The sequence below is a fragment of the Sus scrofa genome, chromosome 2 (assembly GCF_000003025.6).
Source record: "Sus scrofa isolate TJ Tabasco breed Duroc chromosome 2, Sscrofa11.1, whole genome shotgun sequence".
Classification (NCBI taxonomy): domain Eukaryota; kingdom Metazoa; phylum Chordata; class Mammalia; order Artiodactyla; family Suidae; genus Sus; species Sus scrofa.
Window position 1 is genome coordinate 92,222,483 of NC_010444.4, and position 25,102 is coordinate 92,247,584.

General features: G+C 35.0%; 1 protein-coding gene across 2 annotated transcripts in view; it reads right to left on the reverse strand.

The window, feature by feature from the left end:
* EDIL3 (EGF like repeats and discoidin domains 3) overlaps positions 1 to 25,102 on the reverse strand; it is a 431,857-nt gene that overhangs the window by 99,988 nt on the left and 306,767 nt on the right. For both annotated transcript variants that reach the window (XM_005661542.3, XM_021084514.1), the window contains 3 exons: positions 17,867 to 18,022; positions 15,892 to 16,036; positions 11,493 to 11,677 (listed from right to left, as the gene is read on the reverse strand). In XM_005661542.3, coding sequence (XP_005661599.2) covers positions 11,493 to 11,677; positions 15,892 to 16,036; positions 17,867 to 18,022 — 486 coding nt within the window. The remainder of the gene's footprint in view (positions 1 to 11,492; positions 11,678 to 15,891; positions 16,037 to 17,866; positions 18,023 to 25,102) is intronic.

Sequence of the window (25,102 nt, forward strand, 5' to 3'; positions counted from 1 at the left end):
TAGATTGCTTTGGATAGTATGGCCATTTTTATGGTATTAATTTTTCCAACTCAGGAGCATGGGATATATTGCCATCTTTTGAATAATCTTTAATTTCCTTGATTAATGTTTTACAGTTCTCAGCATATGTCTTTACCTCCTTGGTCAGGTTTATTGCTAGGTATTTAATTTTTTGGGGTGTGATTTTCAAAGGCATTGTATTTTTATATTCCTTTTCTAATATTTCATTTTTAGTATACAGAAATGCAACTGATTTCTGAATGTTAATCTTGTATCCTATTACTTTGCTGAATTCATTGATCAGTGGAGTAGTTTTTGTGTGGAGTTATCAGAGTTTTCTATATACAGTATCATGTCATCTACATAAAGTGACAATTTTACTTCTTCTCTTTCAGTTTGGATGCCTTTTATTTCTTATGCTTGTCTGATTGCTGTGGCTATGACTTCCAATACTATGTAGAATAAAAGCGGTGAGAGTGGGCATCCTTGTCTTATTCCAGATTTTAGTGGTAAGGCTTTCAGCTTTTCTCCATTGAGAAAGTAATAAATGGGTTTTATTAGGTTAAGGTATGTTCCTTCTATACCCACTCTGGTAAAGGTTGCAATTGACAAGGGCTAAATCTTTAAAATATACAAACAACTTATACAATTCAACAGCAAAAAAAAAAAAAAGAAAAAAAAAAAAAAAGAAAAAACAAACCCAACAACCCAATTGAAAAAATGGGCAAAAGACCTGAATAGACATTTCTCCAAAGAACATATACAGATGTCCAAGAGGCACATGAAAAATTGCTCAACATCACTAATTATTAGAGAAATGCAAGTCAAAACTACTTTGAGGTAGCACCTCACACCTGTCAGAATGACCTGCATTAGCAAGTCAACAAATAACAAATGCTGGAGAGGGTGTGGAGAAAAGGGAAACCTCCTACACTATTGGTAGAAATGTAAATTAGTCCAACTACTACAGAAAACAGTAAAATAGAAAACAGAAAACTAGATATAGAACTACTATATGACCTAGCAATCCCACTCTTGGGCATATATCCAGAGAAAACTTTCTTTGAAAAGGATACATGCACCTGTATTTTCATTGCCAGCACTATTCACAATAGCCAAGACACGGAAACAACCTAAATGTCCATCAACAGATGAGTGGATTAAGAAGACATGGTCTATATACACAATGGAATACTACTCAGCCATAAAAAAGAACAAAATAATGTCTTTTGCAGCAACATGGATAGAACTAGAGACTCTCATACTAAATGAAGCAAGTCAGAAAGAGAAAGACAAATACCATAGGCTATCACTTATATCTGGAATCTATTATATGGCACAAGTGAATCTTTCCATAGAAAAGAAACTCATGGACTTGGAGAACATACTTGTGGTTGGCAAGGGGGAGGGGGAGGGAGTGGGATGGACTGGAAATCTTGATTTAATAGATACAAACTATTGCATTTGGAGTGGATAAGCAATAAGATCCTGCTGTATAGCACAGGGAACTATATCCAGTCACTTGTGATGGAACATGTTGGAGGATAATGTGAGAAAAAGAATATATGTATATATGTGTGACTTGGTCACTTTGCTGTACATAGAAATTGACAGAACACTGTAAACCAACTATAATGGAAAAAATAAAAATTGCATAAAAACAAACAAACAAAAACCCACCAAGGAATTCCCTGCAATATTTTTTCTAAAGAGAAAATGAAAATAATGCTTTGAATCCATTTAGGCACTTTTACAGGCTTTGTTTGTACATATATGGGCAATATGTTGATAAAATTGTGATATTGAGTAGGTCTATCATAAAAACAGAAGAATGCAGTGAATTGGAAAATCATATTTCCAAATACACATATTTTGCTATATTGGAAAAATAATGGAAAAGTTCATGGGGGGGAAAAAAGGCTACTAAGGTTAGACTTAATTCTACATAATGTCAGATGCAAATAGCCATGAAAAAAATGGCACTCAATGGAAAAGAGAGATTGTGTTTTGTAATCAAGTTCTGATAGTTGCAGGATTAAGTCATATAACCCCATTGTTTTTACATGCTTTAGGACAGAATAGTTTACATAAATAATTCGTATGTGTCCAAATTACAATAAAGATATAGATCAGTAGAAAAGTCTTTTGAAAATAGCAAAATATTACAGAAATGCAATTTAATTAATACAGAATATTCTAAAGTGGTTCCTGGGCATGTTAAGGTACTTATTTTTAAAAATCACTCTGTGATCAAATAAGTTGAAAATCACCAAATAAAACAAATCTCTTTCCTATAGGATTCTTAGGCAACCTATGTTAATATTCATCTGAATAAGTAAGAACAGAGATGAACATACAGGCTTTACTAAATGTATTTTAGCATAGAATCTTCTTTTTTCTTTCTTTCCCTTTTTTTTTGAGAACCTTGTAGAAGCAGGGTTTTTCAGGGCACATTTTGGAAAATGCTGACAAAATTGATCATTTGGAGAGAAAGGGAATCTAATTTGCTTTAGAGTACCTGTATTTTTAGAATGAAAGAGTGATATACATTATCCTGATTTCATTGGTTCATAATCAGATTGAGAAGGAGAGGAGCTTTTGGAAACTCTGGGTCTATAGTCAGGAGAACTGGATTCTAGTAGTGGACCTATCTGAAGAAAAGAAGCATTTTGAAAAACATAAATTTTGAGTGCCAGGGCCATGAGCTAAGAGAACTAAGACTGAGCTCATCTATGGCAGCAAGCTGGCCCTTTGGAGCAAGGGCAGAGCTGAAACTCCACAGAGATGAGAATGAGCTGATGATAAATAGGCAAGCAATCTTCCAAAGGCAGGCTGGAGCTGGCATGCAAGAACAAAGAATAGATAAATCAAGCAAGAAAGCTCAGGTGGGCAGAGGGCACAAAAGGAGGGCAGTCACAGAGAATAGCGGGCAAGCTTGAGGGAGGGTGAGGTGTTGGAAATCTTGACAGACCTGGGCAAGGAGTCTAGGTGATGAGTTAAGAAGTGAAAACTCTGGTTGGCCTTGATACTGAAGCCACAATCTGCCCTGGCCAAGAAAATTGTTATCTATTTTTCTCTGACATACACACTAATTCCAGCAAGTCATTAATTGGAAGCTAATTAATTGGTAGGCAGATATGCCCATAGGCACATCTTCAAGGATATGAGAGAAGGTTCTAACCACAGGTTAATACAGAAACAGGCATGGCTGGATGGATCGACACTTTCAGGGAGACATGCTACACCAAAGAACTATAATAGCAGCATAAAACAAAGACACCAGAAACTTAAAAGTCACTTCACTGGGGCGTTGGTTTCCTCACAGAAATGCTAATTTAATGTGAAAGAGAAAATGAATGCAATTTTTGCTACAAATAATTTTATTTTATGTTGACATTAGCTAGCAAATAAATACTTCATAAAGGAAAGATACCTTAATCATGAATGTAAATGAAAATTGTACTGATCTAGTCATCATAGCAACACTGGCCTCAAAGAAAAATTACAAAGGTCTCTAGAATAAACCAAAATAACCAAAATAGGTGAGCCTAACTATGACCAAGAATGTTGGGCAGAAAATTGTTGTCTAAAGTGTGGTATGTGCACCAAGGACAGGCCATAGAGTTGCAGGAAGAAAATGCTAGAATTTCCATCCTATTTCCTATTTGCTTTACTTTATTTTATTTTATTTTATATTATTTTGTCTTTTTGTCTTTTTAGAACTGCATCCGCAGCATATGGAGGTTCCCAGGCTGGGGGTGTCTAATCAGAGCTGTAGCCTAGAGCCACGCCAGAGCCACAGCAATGTGGGATTCAAGCCGCAGCTGTGACCTACACCACAGCTCATGGCAATGCTAGATCCTTAACCCACTGAACGAGGCCAGGGATCGAACCTGCAACCTCATTGTTCCTAGTCGGATTCATTTCTACTGTGCCACTATGGGAACTTCTGCTTTACTTTAAACCAAAAAAAAGAAAAAAGAAAAAAAAATGACCTTTTCTGAATAGTTAACATATTTGTATTCAATTGTATGAGTATTCAGTTTTTACAGTGTGAAAACAAATTTAGAGGGCAAGCTGGATCCATGGAAATACTCCTTCAAGAAAGGTATAGCCATGGTTAGCATGGGGTTTTACAAGAACTTCCCAATCCAACACATATCCCCTGAAAAAGGAGTCACTTCGCTCACTCAACGGTCTACCAAATATTGTGGTAAAAATCGCTGGGTAAACTCCCTGGTGTGTCGAATTCCCCTGTACTGCTGTGCAGTCTATAGGAAGCCTTCCAGACTCTCTGTAACCTCATATAATGGACATAACTTAGTCACTGACAGGACTGCTTTAAAGACAAAATGAGATCACCAATTCAACCTGATTCCCATTTTATTTGAAAGCCTTTATAAATGCTTATCTTTTTGGAAACAGTATTCCCAAGTTCTAATTTTTACTCTTTGGCATATTTTCTGTACATATTTTTAGAAGAGAATAGTCCCTGTTCTTGTAGCTATATTCTGTTAATATAAAAGATAACTAATATGTCAAATTAAAATTCATTTGCACACAAAGGAATCAGAAGTCATTCAATTCTCATTATCATAAAAACATGAATGAGCCTGCTAGGCACGTACAATTTTTAGAAGTCCTGCTGTTCAGTTTTTCAGTGGTTTCAGATATGGCTTCTAGGCAGAAGTATCCAACTTCCCACATTTCTGTTTATTGCTTTTGGAGTGGTAAATCTATGACAATTAGGGCATTAGCAATCATATCTGCAGGCAGACACAGTGCTGAATATATCTTTCGGTTCCTTGCACCTGATATTATATTTTGTTGTTGTAGGTGTCTCAAAAATATATATTTGAATTTTTAAAATTATGAAGATGTTTAAAAGCACTTCTAAACCACAAAGCCTCTGTCCAATTTTTGCATACCACTGAGGCTTACCCTCTCAAAACTGCACCCTGAACTTAATCTAATCTATTCCTTCCTACCACCAGAACTATTACTTTGTGTATTTTTTATGATGTGCTGTATATAAATACTAATGTATTAGTACTTCCTAATGGCTTGATACATCTCATTGCCTTATTTTAGGGAATTCTTTCCTTTCAAGCTTGTTTATAGAGATATAACACAAAGAAATGACTCAAAATTAGGATGGGTAGAAAGGTAAGGGCAATATTTGGGGAATTGAGTAGATATAATATGCATAATATAAATGTTAACTTTTTAAAAGTTTATTTTTAAAGTTAAATGGCTATATCCCTAACCTAATTCAGTTATACAATGTCTTTCTGTTAACTTCACCAGAAATTGATCTGGTAGGCCTGGTAATTTTCTGATTACTTTTGATTTGGCCAATCATCATTTAGATACTATAATTTTAGCACTAAGATTATAGCATTGAAAAACTCTTTTTCTAAAATGTAGATATTTCGAAAAAGATAACTGCCAGGCAACCTTCCCCATTTTAGAAAAAGAGCAAAAACCGAGCCCAGAGTATTGATGTGATTTGTCAGCCTTCAAAACTACATTTTTGGAGTTCAAATTATGCACTCAGTACAACTACCCTGATGCTGAGAGCACTTTCCTTTGCTAGCACAGTACTTTCTGTATAAATAGCTTATTCAATTTTATTAGGCTTATTAAGTGTTTTTTTTCCTAATTGGATCATGGAGATTCCCTTTGATATTATAAAATTATAAAATAATTTAAAAATGCATTTATAATCCAAGCAAAGTATTGACATCCTTTGATTCACTTCATATACTCCAAATATATTACCATTTATGAAAGATGGAAGATGTTTCACAATCCTACACAAATTGTTTGTTTATGTGACCTCTTTCAGGTCTGCTTGATAACTGAACCCAAGCAGGCTTACTATTTACTATATATGAATTATGGAAATAGTGAGTTGGAAGTCAGAATAGCGCTTCACATTGCCAAAGGTTTCCCAGTGCCCTAGAGGTCCCTTGATCCTTAAAAACTTTTCCTTGAGCTCTTTGGTAAATAAAATTGTCCAGAGGGAAAGGAAAGTTAATGGTTTTAAAGAAGTTATAATATTTATGACTAGAATACTCCCTTTTAAAAATCTGAAATGGACCAAATTAAATAAGGCTTATTTAATTTGAAAACCTAAATTCAATTGCCTTCTTACATATTTCCACAAAATTAGTATTGAAATGAAGCTGTGAAGGGTCAGCTGCAATTTTGACAAAGGTCGGCATTAAAATGTACAGTCTTACAATTCTATTAATTCTACTAATTTTGTTGAAATACTATGCAGACTACTCTAAATTACCAAATATCTCATGAAAGAGACCAAAAGGTCATTTCCCAGGTAACACTGTGACATTTTTCTTCCTATTAGTTATATTATGCTACCCTTTACAAAATCTGAAACAAATTTTAGTAGACTCAATTATGGACAGTGACTTAGGCATTTTCTAAAGTCACCACCAATAAATTGGACAATGACTACATTATACAGGGTATTCACTATTAGAGAATCTATGGTGTCTTATTTCTAAAAAATTTTTAATCAATCTGAGTTAATTCATAGAGTACTCCTTGTTTAGCTGCATCTACTATAGCAAAAAACATTTCTTCACAATTTATAAGATTATCATCAATGATGCTCCTACTCCTGGTAGACAGTCACTCAATATCTCAACTCCATGCTGCATTTAAATCAGTTTGTATAATTTGAGCATAAATAAATTTACTCCTTCTGTTGAAAAGCCACTGAAAATGAACATTAAAAACACACAGCTCTGATTAGACTCCTAGCCTGGGAACCTCCATGTGCTGCGGGTGTGGGCCTAGAATAGACAAAAAAGACCACAACAAAACAACACCACCACCCAGCCAATCCAAAAAGAGTGTAATTTTAGTAGAGAACATTGCCAAATAACATAATGTTCATTTTAAGTTATTAATAATATTCTTACTCTTCTCAGGTAAACCATCTGAAAAATAACTGATGCTACCCAGATAAAAATATTTAAAATGTTTGTTTGCCAATGCAAATCTATGTAATTTATCAACACTGCTCACAGTTTGCAGCTGATCTCAGGATATATTACATTTCATAGTTTCATTGGAAATTTTCTTTTGGGGAAGTAGCAAAAATATATATGTACATCTTCATTCTTGGTTATAATTGGTGGTGTCAGCTAATGCTCTCCCAGGGTTTCAGAAGCCACCAGAAAGAGAAAGAAGGGAGTTACTCGTTGCTGGGTATCCACTGTGTGCTTCCTCTGTTCTGTCATTTGTTTTACTTAATCCCAACCAAATTTCTCATTTAGAAACTAACAATAAGAGATAACAATTGTTTGATTCTAAAAAAAAATTTCTGTAAATTAAACATCTCTTTATTTTACAACAGGACTTAAACTCTAGTCTGACCATGTATGAAGCATATCCAACTATAGGAATGATTGCCTTATGACCTTTCAACTTAGGTATAGGGAATAAAGGCAGAAACTGCAATTCAACTTATATAAGTTTTTGGAAAACACATTGGTAGAAACTTGTTTTTCAAATTTTAAGAGACCGTCAAACATAAGTGATGGAACAATGTTTTTTCAGAGGTCTGAGAAATACCATTTACTTAGGCCTGCCCGTGGACTTCACACATGTTTGCCATGTTTATATAGGAATAGCGAGTAAGTAGCTCAGGGAAGCTAACCAGTTAAGCAAGATCACTTCTAAAAAAATCCACAAGAAACTTCTCAGATTTTGACTGGAAGAAACATTAGCATGATAATAAGAATAAAATGTTAACTGATATTTGAATACGTAAGAATTCCTTAAAGGAATGTATAAGAATTCCTTAAAATATATCACAATTGGGTAAAGGGGTTTTTTTGGGGGGTTTCATTTACAATTGTATTTCCAGATATTACCTGATTAGGTTTTGGAAAAAAAACATCAAACTGAAGTAAAACTCTCATTATTAGAGTGTTACATGTATAGTTGGCATATAAAAGAAATTTCTTAAAATACAATAAGCAGGAGTTTGATCATTAAGGAAGAGAATTTATTTGTTTATTTATTTATTTTTTTGTCTTTTTTGCCATTTCTTGGGCCTCTCTCATAGTATATGGAGGTTCCCAAGCTAGGGTCCAATCGGAGCTGTAGCCACCAGCCTACACCAGAGGCACAGCAGCTCAGGATCTGAGCACATCTGTGACCTACACCACAGCTCACAGCAACGCTGGATCCTTAACCCACTGAGCAAGGCCAGGGATTGAACCTGCAACCTGATTGTTCCTAGCCGGATTCATTAACCACTGCGCCATGATGGCAACTCCGAGGAAGAGAATTTAAATGATATTGTTTCTTTTCTGAAGAACTATTTCTCAGAATTGATGTACTTTAGTTAAGAATAGAGCCAAAACTGATAAACTCAGAGGCCTCAGATAAGGATAACAATTGGTTCTTTATCAACAATTAAAATCTCAAATTCTCCTATACATTATCTATAAAAATATTAATCTTCTTTTCAACAAAGACACAAGCAAATATAACAATGTACACTTGAACAGATTATATTCTCTTGAGGAAAAAAATACTAAAATTAGTTACAGTTTTGGAGCATTTTTTCGCATGATGTCAAAAAAGAAAAAATAAAAATAAGTAAAGATGTTGGTTTACCTTGCCTTGGAGATTCTGAATATTTTGTGACACAACAAAAAGTAGACATATACTTGAAGAACTGGTCCTTGAATTGACAGAAAATCTGTCACCAACAGAATGAATCAATTTCACCACGCAAGTGACTTTAAGAAGACAGATGAAAAGCCATCTTAAAGAAAAGTGATGGATGGAGGTTTGCATTGAACATTACACTCTGATCCATGTACAAATAGTTGTTTTATTTTTATATATCTAAAGAAATTTGCCATTGGCAATACCTTTATGTGGATATTTCTAGAGTCTACCATCCTGTCTGTGTTACTTATGAGGTGTAAAATATTTTGTCTTATTCCACATGGCATTATGACTCACAAATAATGTTAGCCATGCCCAGTTAATCTGAAATATGACTGGAATGTTTCCAATTTTAAAAATATTATACAGTGGCAAAGAACAAGTTTAATTTCACCATTCAAGTCTAACAAACAGAAAGGACATTTTCCGTGGTTTCTTCTAATTAAGAATTTGAAAACTTCCTAAAGGCTATGTATTATAAAAATTCAGTTTCCTTTACTAAAAAGGTCAGACCTTTAATATGAACTTTTAGATTTCCTTTTCCAATATTTAAAAATTTGAGGACACTAGCAGTTAGTCTCTTAAACTGGGGACTAAGATTACATGCAGTATAGGCCCAAATCAATAACTTGATCAATACTTTGATCTATCCATTCATTTTTTTTTTTTCATTCAGTAGTATTTGCTGAATGCCTACCATGCCTCAGGTGTTGCAACAGGTATTGACAACAGACTGAGAAAATAAAGACAGACATGGTTCCATACTTCCTGGAGCAAATAATCTAGCATAAAACACAATTTCCAGTAGAGTATGATAATGTGGCAGCAAGAGAATTACAGGAGACACAGTCGTATTCAGGAGAGAACTGAAGCCAGATTTGCCAGCAGGAAAGTGCATCTAAACTCTAGTTGAAGGATTTAACCAACAGAAGGCTGGGGATGTTGAGGGCCGAGGTGCTCTTTCCATTCTTTTCCTCTAGGAAAAGGACATTTAGAAAGAAATGGGAAGAGAAAGAGGGGATTTGGCTCAAGAAACTGGTAAGAAATGAATGGGGCCAAATCATGCTAAGACTTTTGGGCTATATTAAGGAATCTGCATTTTATTCTAGGGCTGAAAGGGAGCAATTGAAGGGTTTTTTGTTTTGTTTTGTTTTTAAAGAGTAAGATAATTATATTTACACTTTAGGAAAAAAAAAATCACAATGGTTACAATTTGGGAAATAGGTTTTTAGAGAGTAAGACCAGAAACCAGCAGGCTGGTTCGGAGGCTTCTTGTGCAAAAACCCTGGTGTAAAAGGGGTGGTAGCCTGGATCTTGGAAGTGGCAGTGGGGATGGTGAGAAGTGAAATAATTTTAAAGTATTTGAATCCTTTCTTCAGTAGTTGAAACAACTGGGACTTGCTCAGTTTAGTTAACATGCGTGTGTGGAACTGGTGAAAGTGCGTGGAGTTGTCAGGTAGATGACAGGCAGAGGAAGGTGGCCTGAAGGACGGTGGGAGGTACCGGCTAGAAGGACAAAGAAAAATGAAGTATGGTGTCATGCACATTGAATAAAAGGAATGGTTTATGAAAGAGGTAATGTCCTAGGAACATGAACAGTGTGCTGTGCACTCAGGAGCCACCACTGTTTATCATGGTGCGTCACAAATATTTGTCCAGAGAATGATTTAATTTAGTAGTATTACTATTGCTACATATAAGACAAGGCCATGAGGCTGGGTTCTGGGATGATAAATATACTATCTCATAGAAGAGTAAAAGGAAAGAGACATAAACAATTATTCATAATGAGCAGTAATGAAAGAATTTAATAAAGCTTCAGATCAATAAATATCCCGATAGAATGTTAGGGGAAAGGAAAGAAAAAATGTGACCATTTCTGTGAGAATAGGAAAAGTAAGCCCAAGAAAGAGACTGAGAAGAGGAAATTTCAGGTGACTTGGTAAGAACAGTTTTGCACATAGCGAATCTGGTTAAATGAGGGGTAACATTTGCTATTTTAATTGTTTTCATGATTTCAGAAGTACAATGAAGCACCACAGTTCTGAAATTCATAAGTACAGCATAAAAATCAGTACGAGTAGAACTCCTATCTTTCAAATAAAATGACCTCATTATGGAATTAAGCTGTCTTACTCTTCTTTGCCACAGAAGACATTAACAAATTTGTGCATACTTGAAAGCACTCCACAAGTAAGTGCATTTCAGGAAGATTGTTTTAAAAAGCACTGAGTGTAACCTATTTCATTTGCAAATGATAAACAGACTCTGCAGCGTCTATGCTTTCCTTCTATAAGCAAGCTCTCTTATGAGAACGTAATCAAATCACTCCATTGCTTAGCAACCACAGGTAAAGAGCTAATAAGTCATGAGTCATGATTTTATGAGAACAACCCGTAGGTCAGTGACATGGTTTCAAGGCAGTTTGGATTCCTGCTGTGATGCTTTTTCAAACCAATATTGACACAGAGCATTAGAACAGATGAGAGTTCAAATGCAAATGGTCTCATAATCAATGAAACTGACCTATACATAGTATGATATGGTACACCCTTCTGCATCAATCTGACAGGAACATCTATAAATCAACATCAGAGTAAAAACAGCACAAAGAATTGGATTCATAAGGCATTTCTATTTTATCAATTTAGTTAAGCAAAAGAGGAAGGCACATTTAAATTAGTATGACAGTAATGATTCTGACATTCACCCAACCAAGAGGAAATATTCTAAGGAAGAGGAACAGTAGATAGTGAGACATTTTTAGAAAATATTACCTGTAACCATTGTGACTGGTCATTGTGGCCGGAGGTCCAGGCATTCACTTTGCCCTGCTTGTCAAGCCGAGCCTTCCTTGGTTCCCAAGTGAACATGTCCATATTGAGTGTTCTGAAGATGCTAGAGGCAGTGATCTGATAGTCTTGTATATGTCCTGATTTCATCCCCAGAGGCTCAGAACAGCCTGGAAGAAAATGAGAAGGGCTCCATGAGAAAAATGATTTATCACCCTGGAAGTTTTCTGCATTCATTTTGGATAGGCAAGAGAAGATTAAGCATAATGCTATTCATTCCCCCAAAGAAAGAGCATCTAAATTTAAAAAAAAGGGCTATAATCAGAAATAAATCTGGAACAAAATCGAAAAGCAAAATAGCCAATTCAAGCTATTTTGTCTGAATATATTTTGGAAAAATTGAAAACAAGAAAGACAATTCAAACTACTTTTCTGTGATAGATGATTTTGCAAAATGAAAACAATGCTGAAATGCTCTCTCCTGTCTCATTACTGATCGCCTCATGACTGTTCCCTGGTTTTCAACAGTTTCATTTTGTCTTTAAAAATGGAACATTTTGTCCAAAAGTATATTTGGTTTTCTCTTATTTGTTTCCATAATACTGCAAATGAAAATTCCCTCAGTGCAAAGGCATTTTTCACAAACTACTCCAATAGTATATTCTAAACTGGACAGCATTTTGTTTTCCAGGAAAACTATTAGTCATTATCATTGATTCCTATAGCACTAACAAGCCTTCTTGTGAGAGGTAGGAAGGTAATATTATTCTGTGTATACCATGTGTTCCACATTGTGCTAGTGTAGTATTTAAACTAATAAATAACAGAAAATAATAAGCTATTTCTAGTAAAGATAATTATTGGACAAGCCTCTATATAAACCATGTTTCAATCATACACAATAGGCTGTAGTGTTGACTATCTTTTGAAGATTCTCAGATCTGCCATATGTATTTTCAGGTTTGATATCTTGCAACATTTCTGTTTGAGTGTCCTTGAAAAACTGTGTGTGTGTGTGTGTGTGTGTGTGTGTGTGTGTTTGTGCATATACATAAGATTTCCCAATTTTGAATTGCAACTGTGGGAAAATTACATTCACAAGAGTTGTAATAGGAAGCATTACTCTATTATCATATTATCCAGTGGTTGAGCCTTCTAAATGTAAAATTTTATATTTTGACCAAGGAACATACAAAGTAAGTTTGATCATCAAGAAAGCCAAGATAAAAGAGGAGATTTCTCTTATCAATGGCATCTCCTCAAACTCTTCTGGTGCCCTACTTACTAGCTCTGTGGCTTTGTAACCATTATTTAATCACTTTGTGCCTCAGTCTTCTCATCTGCAAAGTGGTGATAATAATAAAAACTATCTCAAAGAAGTGTTCTAAGAAATTAATTAATAACATATTTGTAAACAGTTCTGGCATATAGCTAGCATTAAGTAAATGTTAGCTATTTTTATTTTTCAAAAAAGATCATTCCAACATATGACAATATTATGTCCCAAAATTAGCATATACATGAACACTAAAGAATATCCAATGACTGGCTGCAGTTTCTAAAACAAGACCATTTTAAGTCCAGGCTCTGAGAGAGGTGGTTTAGAACTCTTCATTGATAAAAATAATTCTTAACTACAATTACTTGTTTTCTGTCCTAGTCACTCTAGATCAAACTTTCCTTCTTGAGGCTTCTCCATGTTTACCTTCACCTCCACCTTCTAGGAAACTCCTATCCTATGCAAATTTGACAAAAACCAACCTGCAGGATTAGCCAACTGGATGTCTTAGATTAAATCTTGTAGAGTTGTAAGCATAGGAAACCTATATTTCAAGTCCTATGATATAAATAGTTCTAAATCCTAAATATAAATTCTCAAAAAGAAAAACTTCATGACCAATCTCAAAGATTCTGGAAAGTTCTAAAATGTTAATAGCATGCTGTCTGTCCTCAAGCAGTTCTAAGTTAACATACATTGTCTGTATTATGGATTTATGACTTGTTCCTCTGTTATTACCCTAAACCCTCTACCTAGATTACACCTTGCACTGGAATCTTTGTAAAACTGCTCGGCTTGCAGAAGAGACACAAGGAAAATAAAAGTTTTTGGTTTTGTTTGTTTCCCTTTTGTGATATAATATAATATTTGAAGTAATGGATAGATAAGGGATACCTTCACTTTGACCATTTCTTCTTAGTTATAGAACTCATTTCATTGCCCACTCTTGCCTAGCACTTAGCCCAGAGGAAGTGCTGAATAATTGGTCAAAGAAACAATTATCCCTGTACTAATTATGTTCATAATTCATTTCATTCTGAACATCTTAAGTCACCTCTCTTTCAGAGAATTTAGGGAATTTTCTTTCTAAGTGTTTGGGAAAAGATTAACTGCTGATCTTCTAGGCAGGCTGAGAGATCTTATAACAGTTTATTGAATACAATAAGACAGCCATGGGCTTTACAGTGGTTGCATGGGATTGTGGGAAATAGTTTGGCACATTATACTACTGTTTATTTCCAAGTGTTACAGCTAACCTCTCTGTCAATTTGCCTGACACCACAAGTTTCCCTTCTCATATGTATGATTTCATATGTATAAATTAACTCTTTTACCAGCATGAAGCAGCTGAACAAAATGAAGTATAAACAACAAAATTGATTATTTCTATAGTGAGGTGTCCTAGCTTTTAAAATCATTCATTGAGAGATATTATTCTCCGCATGCCCTTTTCAAAATCAATTTCTGGGGTTAGGAGATGGGGATCTGGCTTCTTTTTGAAAACATAAAAATCTCTAAATTGTCAAGTGTTACACTCTCATCAAACTTGAAAATAAAATATATTCATATCTTAGGGGTGTAACTGTGCCCTGTCTGAGAGACTGGCTCTTATGAATCAAAAGACTGAAAAATCGGGAAGGTGATGTTGAGGCAACTTAAAAGGCACAGGACTTGCAGCAAACCTCATCATATTGTGGCTTCCTCTTGATTGCTTTATGATGAATGACTTAGGGATGACACTGGGCTGTGGTGAAATAGTGACATGCAATATAAACACTGTACAGCAATAACTCTGCTGAGATTTATTGGTAGTCAATAAGCCAGTTTGAATTACCAAAATAAGGAAAACACCCCCATTAGGATAATTAATGGTACTAAAACTGTATGGTGATTGCTTCATAAAAGACACTCATATATAATATGAAACTGTAATTCATAAATCAGATTCACTCATGTGCCCAAATATCTCTAATTCCTGGATTCATTTAAAGTTCGGTTATTTTTCATAGGAACTTGTATTTCCTTAAAAGTCATTCCCTTTCTTAACATAACAAATAAAGCTGAGAAGGGAAATAGATACAAAGTGTACATTTTAACCTATATGCAACCTTCTGAAATGAATAAAAAGCTCTCAGTTGTCTCTTTGTAAGGATACATCCTCCGAATTTTAACTAAACAATATTTTTGTAAATAGGATAAAAGTCTGTCTTATCCTTGGAGGTTACACTAAAAAGTGGGTCACAAATGAATTCTTAGTTTTCCTAAAAACACAGAAGTTGAACAAAATTTCAGGCCACAGTCTCAGAGATAGTTCATAAATGTTGATGTTAGAAATATAGGAACAACCACCCAAAATATAGCACAGTGAAATGCCTAGACAAGATTTTCTATTTAGTTCAGAAACTAGCTGAATTGAAAGTGAACTACTATGAGAGCCACACATAAAATCTTCAAATTGATATCTTGTCCTGATACTCCAGGAAGATAAAGATTATTTAAATCTGAGTCCTCTGATAGATTATCTCTGTGTCTAAAAACCACTGTTTATACAACACCCAGGGTGCTGGATAAGAATGATATAAAAATGAATTTATAGTAGCAATCTTGGTTTTAACGTATTGTCTCCTTGGAAGCAATGACACATTTTCATGTTTCATAAAACCTAAAAACAGAACACAAAACCAAATTCTTGTGGTATACGTACAAAGAGAAAGCTTACTTTATCATGCCATATAGCCTAAATGTAACTGTAATTCATAGGGTCAGGCAGCTTCCAATTTTTAACCGAAATTTTGTCATAAAACATAAATCATAGTTGCTATTAAAATCAAGAAGACATTCAAATTTGACAAGTTTCCAGTGAAAATTTGTTGTACATTCTTTGACAACACTCGAAAAAATACATTGCCCCTCCTACATTAATTCTATTTTGTAGTATGCTATAGAACTTTATCCTACACACATTCTCTTTCTCTTTTTCACTGAACCAAGCCCAAGACATTTTTGTCACAGAAGTGCACATCTATGGATATGAAAAAATTGCAAGTTAGTTACAGACTACACACAAATGTGCTTCCCCCTACCCCTTTGAAATATGAGATTCACCTGACAGTTCACATCCAAGAAGTTCCATTCTCAAAGTGCAGTGTCTTCGACAAACTTGGGGATAGAGTCTTACATACTGAGCTTTTATGGGAGGCGTGAAAGAGTTAGCATAGGGTGTGTTGTTATCAACATTTCCACGGAATACCTGTGTAAAGAGATATTACAGAGTTTAAAGTTATTAACTGCAATAGTGCTTTTTTTTTTTTTAACCTACTTTCATATATTGACCCTATATCCTATCCAACATAATCTTTCAAAGACTGGATTAAATAATTTAGGAGCCTGGAGCATTGAGGAAGTACCTTGCCATCAGCAGTGAATATAAAACCCTATAGATAAAACGCCAATTAAAGCTACAAACCACTGTGACCTATGACTTAATCTGTACCCGACTCTGATGGCCTTAAATCTTTCAACTTAATCTGGGATAGAGGTCTGTCTATTCACTTTGCTGCTTGTAATTACAGTTTCTTATTTGTTTGTTTTGTTTTATTTTAGGGAACCAATCTTTGCTATTGGCTCCTATGCAGTTTCTTTAATGCTCTCATCAGATTTATGGTGTTTTAGGGTCTGATTTCTCAAGATTACTTCCTTATCAGTCTGTCCCAGATAAGAGACTCATAATTCTTTATATATGTCTCCAGTGAAAAGCTAATTTCTCTCTAAAATTTAAGTGCTAAAATGTGATACTTTTAATTCCTTTAAATCTCATTCTTATTTTATCTTTTATGTAAGCTGGTAATCAGAAAACCTATTTAAATTAATCTAAGAAGGTAGTTTAAAAAATCATAAAATTTATTAGAGTCTAGTCTAATGACTCAGTTTTAAATGCAACTAGTTATGATCCTGATATTTTTAAAATTACAAATTTTGGCTATAATTAATTTAAAAATTGGAAATACCATATGAAAAGGCAAAGGCAACACTGAATATTATATCCATTTCCTCTAAAATATTTTATTTCTGCTAAATAAAAATTTTTCTTCCACCACAAAGTATACAAAGATACATGTCTTCTTCTTTTTTTTTTTTTTTTTTTTTGTCTTTCTAGGATCACACCCACAGCATATGGAGGTTCCAGGCTAGGGGTCAAATCAGAGCTGTAGTCGCCAGCCTACACCAGAGCCACAGCAACATGGGATCCAGGCCGCATCTGTGACCTACACCACAGCTCAGGGCAATGCCAGATCCTTAAACCACTTAGTGAGGCCAGGGATGCTAGTCGGGTTCATTAACCCCTGAACCACAACAGGAAATCCTAAAGATACATACTTTTCTTTCTTTTTTTTTCTTTTTTCTTTTTTGTCTTTTTGCCATTTCTTGGGCCACTCCTGCAGCATATGGAGGTTCCCAGGCTAGGGTCGAATCAGAGCTGTAGCCGCCGGCCTATGCCAGATCCACAGCAACGCGGGATCCAAGCCGCCTCTGTGACCCACACTATAGCCCACAGCAATGCCAAATCTTTAACTTACTGAGCAAGGCCAGGGATCGAACCCACAACCTCATGGTTCCTAGTCAGATTTGTTAACCACTGAGCCACGACGGGAACTCCCAAGATACATATCTTTTCTGTAACTTGGTATTTTTCTTTTAAAATTATACTATTTCTTAAGAAATAGCTTTGATCTGTAGTTATTTGATTAGGAAGAGTGCTAATCTGTCAAAGCAATGAAACTAAGTTGAAAGCTAACTACTGTTAAAATAAAACCAAATTGTTATACCTGGGACTATGTCAGCCTTGTGATAAAGTGTTTATAGGATCACCAATTAGAGTCCGAGAAAGTCTAAGGGGTAGCCAATGTCCAGTTATAATTCCAGATAACTTTTACCCTCTCCACACCACTGGTCTAATTAAAAGAATAATAAATACATATCCAACAACATAAAGCTTCTGCCAAGAATCAGTAGTCGCTTGGTAATCAATGATCATTAGTGGGAATTTATTTTCAAATTAAGCACGTAATGTAAGTCTTACCATGTCTTCGTTGGTGCCTTTCACTTTGTAGGTTGCCCAAGTCTTTCCATCATTACTATAGGCAATTTTGTAGGATTTTATGTACTCTGGGCTTCCAATCCTTTTGGCTCCTTGAGTAATCACACCAGTAACTCTCATTTTTCTTTGTAAATTTATCTGGGGAGACAAGGCATAATCAACTATAATTTCATTGCTTTCAGGATAATGATGTTGACAATATCAAATTGAAAATGGAACATTTTTATTTATTAGTAAAGGTTTAAAATAATACAAAATGAGCATATTATCAAGCTTAGCTTCAAAACATCTTTCTCTAATGGTATACTATTTTTTTTTTAATAAAGCAATATCTGCGAACAAGCTTTGAAAAGGGTACTGTGTCCCCAAAACTTAAGTATTGAAAGCATTTGGTTGATCATGATGTGGAGGTATGATTTATCAAAGTGAAATATGAGAATATTATCTTGTCAAAATAACCTCAATGACTTACTATGAATAATGTCAATATAACTGTTAATGTGTTTCAACTGCTTTAGACTTCAAAAAATGTCCATTCAAATAGAACATGCAAATCTCTTTGAGATCTTTGAGTAATAGAGTAAGAAAAGGCAAAGACAACAACATGGCAAGAAATAAAAACAAAAAGTATCTTCAGTCTCTGAACCTTTATAGTATAGTCTCTGCCCTGGGTTGTTTAAGAACATACTGGTCATGGAGAATTTTTCACCAAATACTTTTTGTTTCATTATATGGAGATGTTCTAACTGATGGTTTCTCTCCACATTTTCTTGCATTCCAAATCACCCTGCAATAGTTTGCTGCAGCATAACTGTCACCTAACACATTTTTCAACATTTTTCTCATTTTTAAATAGAAATCTCCTTTTGATGCAATATAGCAATTAAATGCTACTATGTAAGAAAAATATTTTCTTCACATATGGAAAATATTAATAATTGTTCCATTCACTTTAAAATGCCTTTATGATGTTTATAAAATCTTAAGCTCAGTAGAAAGATACCGTTTTGATATTCTTGACAAATTGCCATAAAGCTCTCCTCTCACCAAATACAAATCAGAATAACCTTAATCTCTTCTATAATATTAAATTAATAATGAGGAGACCATTTCCAGTGAAAATCAGAAAATCTTCAAATTCATATAATTGATAAGGGTTTTTCCACTCTCTGATGGGAGTATGAGAGTGAATATTTGAAATGGGTAGAGGATGTGCAGGAAGAAACCAGCTCCTCTAGAATCATTTTTTTTTAAAAATATATTCATGTCACATATTTAAAAAGTCATTGGAACTATGAAAGCAATCCCTAAAGTGTTTCCACCCCAGGCAAACACAAGGCAAACTTATTAAAAGGCCTAAAATATTTTATTTCCCTGAATTTATAGATTTTTAAATGTTGGAAATGTGTTAAAGGTAATCCTGAATCTGCATGTCATCAATGCCCTTTCAAACTTCTAAAACTCTGCAGATATGGCTGGGCTCGACTTGCTCTCTATTATGAGTTTCCCAAAGTCTCATCTTCCGTCTCTGATGTTTCCTCGCCAAGCAGTGCTCACAAAGCAATTCTCTATCTTACTCAGGTATGAGGAAAACTTGGAATTTGGATTAGTTAAAAGAAATGTGGTGAGTGGTCTCTAACCTCTGGCTGGCAGGCAGGCCCATCTTTCACTCCTGCAATGCAAACCTATAAACACCATTTTTGCTTTAAAGTCTGGGTCTGTAATCTCTTTTTTCTCCAACATTGCCAAACAAATTACACAAGTTTGCTTTTCTCATTTCTGTGTTAGACATTTTATGTCCCATTCTTACTGGAGCCTCAAATTAAAGAAGAGCCACCATGAAGGTAAACTTTACTTTTTACTCTTTTACCTCAATTAGTTCCCTAAAGATTGATTTTGGAATTTTATCTGTGGGATTTGTCAAAGGTAAACTCCAAAAGGGACCTGATTTCAGTAATGAAATACTGAATGATGAGCACATTGCTACAAAAGAGCCATATTCTTCCACTATCTTATGTATAGCATTATTTTTTTCAAACTAAGACTCTTTAGAGTCTAAACCTTTCTAATATATATAACATAAACAGTGGACACTATGAATCATGTTTCCTCCCATTTTGGAAGCCAAATTCCATACATGATACTGCTGAACATTCCTTTTTCAATTATCTTTTATCTTGTTTCAATTATCTTGTTTATCCCTCTTGTAGATGGCCAAATTTTCTTTGCTAGAGTTTCAGCAGATAAGCTATACACTAATTTTCTAAAGCTTAAACTATATAACCATCCCCCCAAAAAATTTGAGTACACGTTTCTCTCTAAATCATCAGAAGTGATGTTTTAAAGGATTCCTATTTGCTCTAATATTTACAGTCTCTGAATATGTATCTCAAGGAGCTAGAACTCCAGAGACTAAAGCAGCACCTAACTTGGGTTATATCTCCTTTCTATTTTTTTAATTTATTTTTTGTCTTTTTAGGGCCATACTGTGGCATATAGAAGTTCCCAGGCTAGGGGTCTAATTGGAGCTGCAGCTGCTGGCCTACACCACAGCCACAGTCACATGGGATCAAGCCACATCTGCAACCTACATCACAGCTCATAGCAATGCTGGATTATTAACTCACTGATAGAGGCCAGGGATTAAACCATCCTCATGGATACTAGTAGGGTTCATTTCTGGTGAGCCACAAAGGGAACTCTTGTATCTACTTTTAGTAGTAAAAATCAATACTGCTTTCATCAAGTGAAAAACAGAAATCAAAAAGTGATTCAGAGAGTCACTGGCATTGTTTGATTTTTTTGGTCTTTTGTCTTTTTAGGACAGCACCTGTGGCATATGGAGGTTCCCAGGCTAGGGGTCTAATTAGAGCTATAGCCACTGGCCTACACCACAGCCCACAGCAATGCAGGATCCTTAACCCACTGAGTGAGGCCAGGAATTGAAAATGAAACCCCATGGTTCCTAGTCAGACTCATTTCTGCTGCACCACGACAGGACCTCCGACTGGCATTGTTAACAATTACTAGGTTTTAGGATTTTGAATTCTCGTGTACCTAGCACTATTAGGCTTGAAATAATAAGGAATTCATAAATAAAAGGGCTAAGATTTCACTGTCATGGTCATACTCGAATTTAGTACCAGGAATCTGTATTACTGTGAGAAATAAACTAAGCCTTGGAAGAAGCCTGTGGCATGATTTTAGAAACATCTCTACCACAAAGCTTGCTTCAAGTCATCCCCATTCATCCCAACCCAACCTTATTTTTTAATCTCTTTGTACAATAACGTTGGCTAAAATGTGAACTGACTCATATTCTGTTTATTCTGCCTGTACGAAGGTCTAAAGATACTAATGGTCTACTAAAGGGGTCTGCATCACAAATTCCAAAATCACTCCCTGTGACCTTGATGGATGTCTGGATATGCAATAGAATATTTTCACTTATTTATCTACTTTCAAAGAAATTATTGATTATTCCATTGGGTGGTAGGTACACAGTATGGCCTTAAAAGTATGTCCTAAGGTGTTTTGAGTGAATAATTCTCCCTGCATTGATGTAACTATTCAAAAACATAATCTGTACCTAGAATGCCTAAAACCCAGGCAAAGGCCAGGCAGAAGGCAGGTAAGTACTGACAGTTTCAGGCTTGGACTTTGTCACTTCCCACCAATACAATCTTGAACAACTTGTCTAAGCTTTCTGAAATTTAACTTCCTCCCTAGTAAAAGGAATTTTAATAGAATTCTTACATGGGAAAATTATATGATTTAATGCATGTAGCAACTGAATAGCACTTGTCACCCAGAAAACTCTATGGTTGCTTTTGGGGTTGATTTTTGGTTTTTGTTATATTTAAATGAAAAGGATCATTCCTTTTGTGTGTTCTGCCCTTATTTATGAGAGCCAATAATCATAATAAACTTCGAAATCAACTTCCAAAGCTATGTGCTAATAAGATATGTAGGGCTATTATGTTTAAGTGTGTGAGTATGTGTGTGTGTGAGTGTGCATGCGTGCATGTGTCTGTGTATTATGTCTGTGTAAATCTAACCATTAGCTTCAACATGGGGTAGAGAAGGGAAAAATTAATGAATTCCTGACAGGATCGTGAACTAGCATAGACAACTGGCTCTCTCCCTGAATCCAGCACTGGAGATATTCTAGGACAGAAAGTTGCTGAGTAGGCATTCATACCGATCAAACTCCAACACAAAAAAAGCCTGGGAAACCCTCAACTGAACAGGGGTTTTTGAGACCCCAGTGAATATTCGTGAATTAGGTTATGCAGAGGGGAGCTTCAAGAGCTGATGATGATGGAAGAGGCTTGGGAAGAGCTTTCTAGATGTGCCATTTCTCATTCTCATTCTCCTTGCCTGATTTACAGAGTTCCAGCCCACTTCCAGTGGGAGGCACTGGTGAGATATGGGTCAGGCTGCAATGAGGAACCTGTAGTCACTAACAGACCTGAGCTGTTCACCGTTGGCACAACACATTCCTAGTCTATGAACTCAAGAAGTAAAATAGGAGAATGGAGGTCCTGGTAGAAGCAGTGTCTGGGGCAAAAAGGGTCTTTTCAGGGAGAAAAGAGATTAACGGTTCAGTACAGCTCAATTCATCTCGAGTGGCTGAAGCTGGGGCACGAGTTTCACCTTTTCCTCTAGGTACATCACTAGCCAAAATAGTAAAACAAACTCTCATAGTGGTTTTGAATTGCATTTCTCTAATAATGAGTGATGTTGAACATCTTTTCATGTGTTTTTTGGCCATCTGTATGTCTTCTTTGGAGAATTTTGTTTAGATCTTCTGCCCATTTTTTTGATGGGGTGGTTTGTTTTTTTGGTATTGAGTTGCAGAAGGTGTTTATAAATTTTGGAGATTAATACCTTGTCAGTCGATTCATTTGCAAAGATCTTCTCCCATTCCGTGGGTTGTCTTTTCATTTTGTTTAGGGTTTCCTTTGTTATGCAGAAACTTTTAAGTTTAATTAGGTCCCATTTGTTTATTTTTGTTTTTACGGTCATTACTCTAAGAGGTAGATCTGAGAAAATGTTGCTGTCATTTATGTCAGAGAGTGTTTGGCCAATGTTTTCCTCTAAGAGTTTTATAGTGTCTGGTCTTATATTTAGGTCTTTAATCCATTTTGAGTATATTTTTGTGTATGGTATTAGGGAGTGTTCTAACTTCATTATTTTCTATGCCCAGTTTTCCCAGTACCACTTATTGAAGGGACTGTCTTTTTTCCATTATATATTCTTGCCTCCTTTGTCATAGATTAGTTGACTGTAGGTGCATGGGTTTAATTCTGGGCTTTCTATCCTGTTCCATGGATCTATATTTCTGTCTTTGTGCCAGTACCATATGGTTTTGATGGTTGTTGCTTTGTAGTATAGTTTGAAGTCCGGGAGCCTGATTCTTCCGGCTCCATTTTTTTTTTTTTCAGATATCTTTGGCTATTTCTGCAGCATCTTACACCAGCCAGAATGGCCATCATCAAAAAGTCTACAAACAGTAAGTGCTGGACCGGGTGTGGAGAAAAAGGAACCCTATTACACTGCTGGTGGGATTGTAAATTGTGCAACCACTGTGGAAAACAGTATGGCGATTCCTCAGAAAACTAAATATAGAACTACCATTTGATCCAGCAATCCCACTCCTGGGCATCTATCCAGAGAAAACCATGACTTGAAAAGATACATGTCCTCCGATGTTCATTGCAGCACTATTTTCAATAGCCAAGACATGGAAACAACCTAAATATCCGTCGAGAGAGGAGTGGGTCAAGAAGATGTGGTACATATACACAGTGGAATATTACTCAGCCATTAAAAAGAATGAAATACTGGCATTTTTAGCAACATGGATGGACCTAGAAGTTATCATGCTAAGTGATAGGACCTAGAAGTTATCATGCTAAGTGAAGTCAATCATACAATGAGACACCAACATCAAATACTTTCACTGACATATGGAATGTGAAAAAAAGGACACAGTGAACTTTGCAGAACAGATACTGACTCACAGACTTTGAAAAGCTTATGAATTCCAAAGGAGACAGTTTGGGGGGTGGGGGGATGCACTGGGGTTGTGGGATGGAAATCCTATAAAATTGGATTGTGATGATCATTGTACAACTATAAATGTAATAACTTCATTGAGTGATTAAAAAAAACTCTCTGTGTAATGTAAGCACCATGGTAATTGTAATAATAATAATAATAAACTAATATTAGAAAAAACTAATTTAATAGAAGTGACAGATTAAGACTAGAATTTTTTTAAAAATCTCTAAAAAGATAAAGGACTTTTTGAAACATAAGATAGAAACAAGCATATAAATAAAAACCAACTGTAAACTATTTAATTAAAGTTAAATGAAGTTTAAAATTAGGGTAAATAAAGTTCCCAGTTGGGGTGATAGCAGCACAGATGAAGAGTAAACTAGTGAGCAGAAAGGCAAGTTATGAAACTCTTTCCAAAAGGCAATAGGATGGGATAAAGTTATAGCCCATATTGATAGATGATATGAAAATTTACCTTGAAAATGCAAGAGAAATAACAAATAAAAATGAATTAAAAAGTGTTGCAAGTTTGCTTAGTATAAAGTCAACATATAATTAATCTAAATAGGCAATTATCAATAGGAAATATCATACAAATAATCAAAATAGTGTGATAGTGTAGCCTGTTTATTGATTTTGTATTGTTTTATTGATGGGTCTGCCTTTATATGTGCCACTATGTAAGGTAATTTTGTATATGAAATAAGTGGAATTCAGATCAGTGGTGAAAAGATAGAGTATTCAATAACTGGATTGGTGCAATTTGATAGACATCTTAAATAAATTTAATCAATATCTATCATCTTATCCTAGAGTAAATTCCTGGTAAATTAAACACAAGTTTTAAAAAAAAAAGAAAGAAGAAAAGACAAAAGACAAACTGGAATTAATATTTTTGAAATTGTATCATAGCACAGAATTGATTAATTAAAGAAAGTAGAAAATCTTATGTATTAATAGGTAAAACACAACACAATGAAAAAAAGGGCAAAGGATTACATTAGTTGACATCTAAGGTAATATATATGGATCTTAAACATATGAAAAGATAATCTTACTCATAATATAAATTAAATCTACCCCAAGGTACTATAATTCACCTTTCACATGAGTGAAAAGCAAAAAAAAATACATTATACCATATTAGTAAAA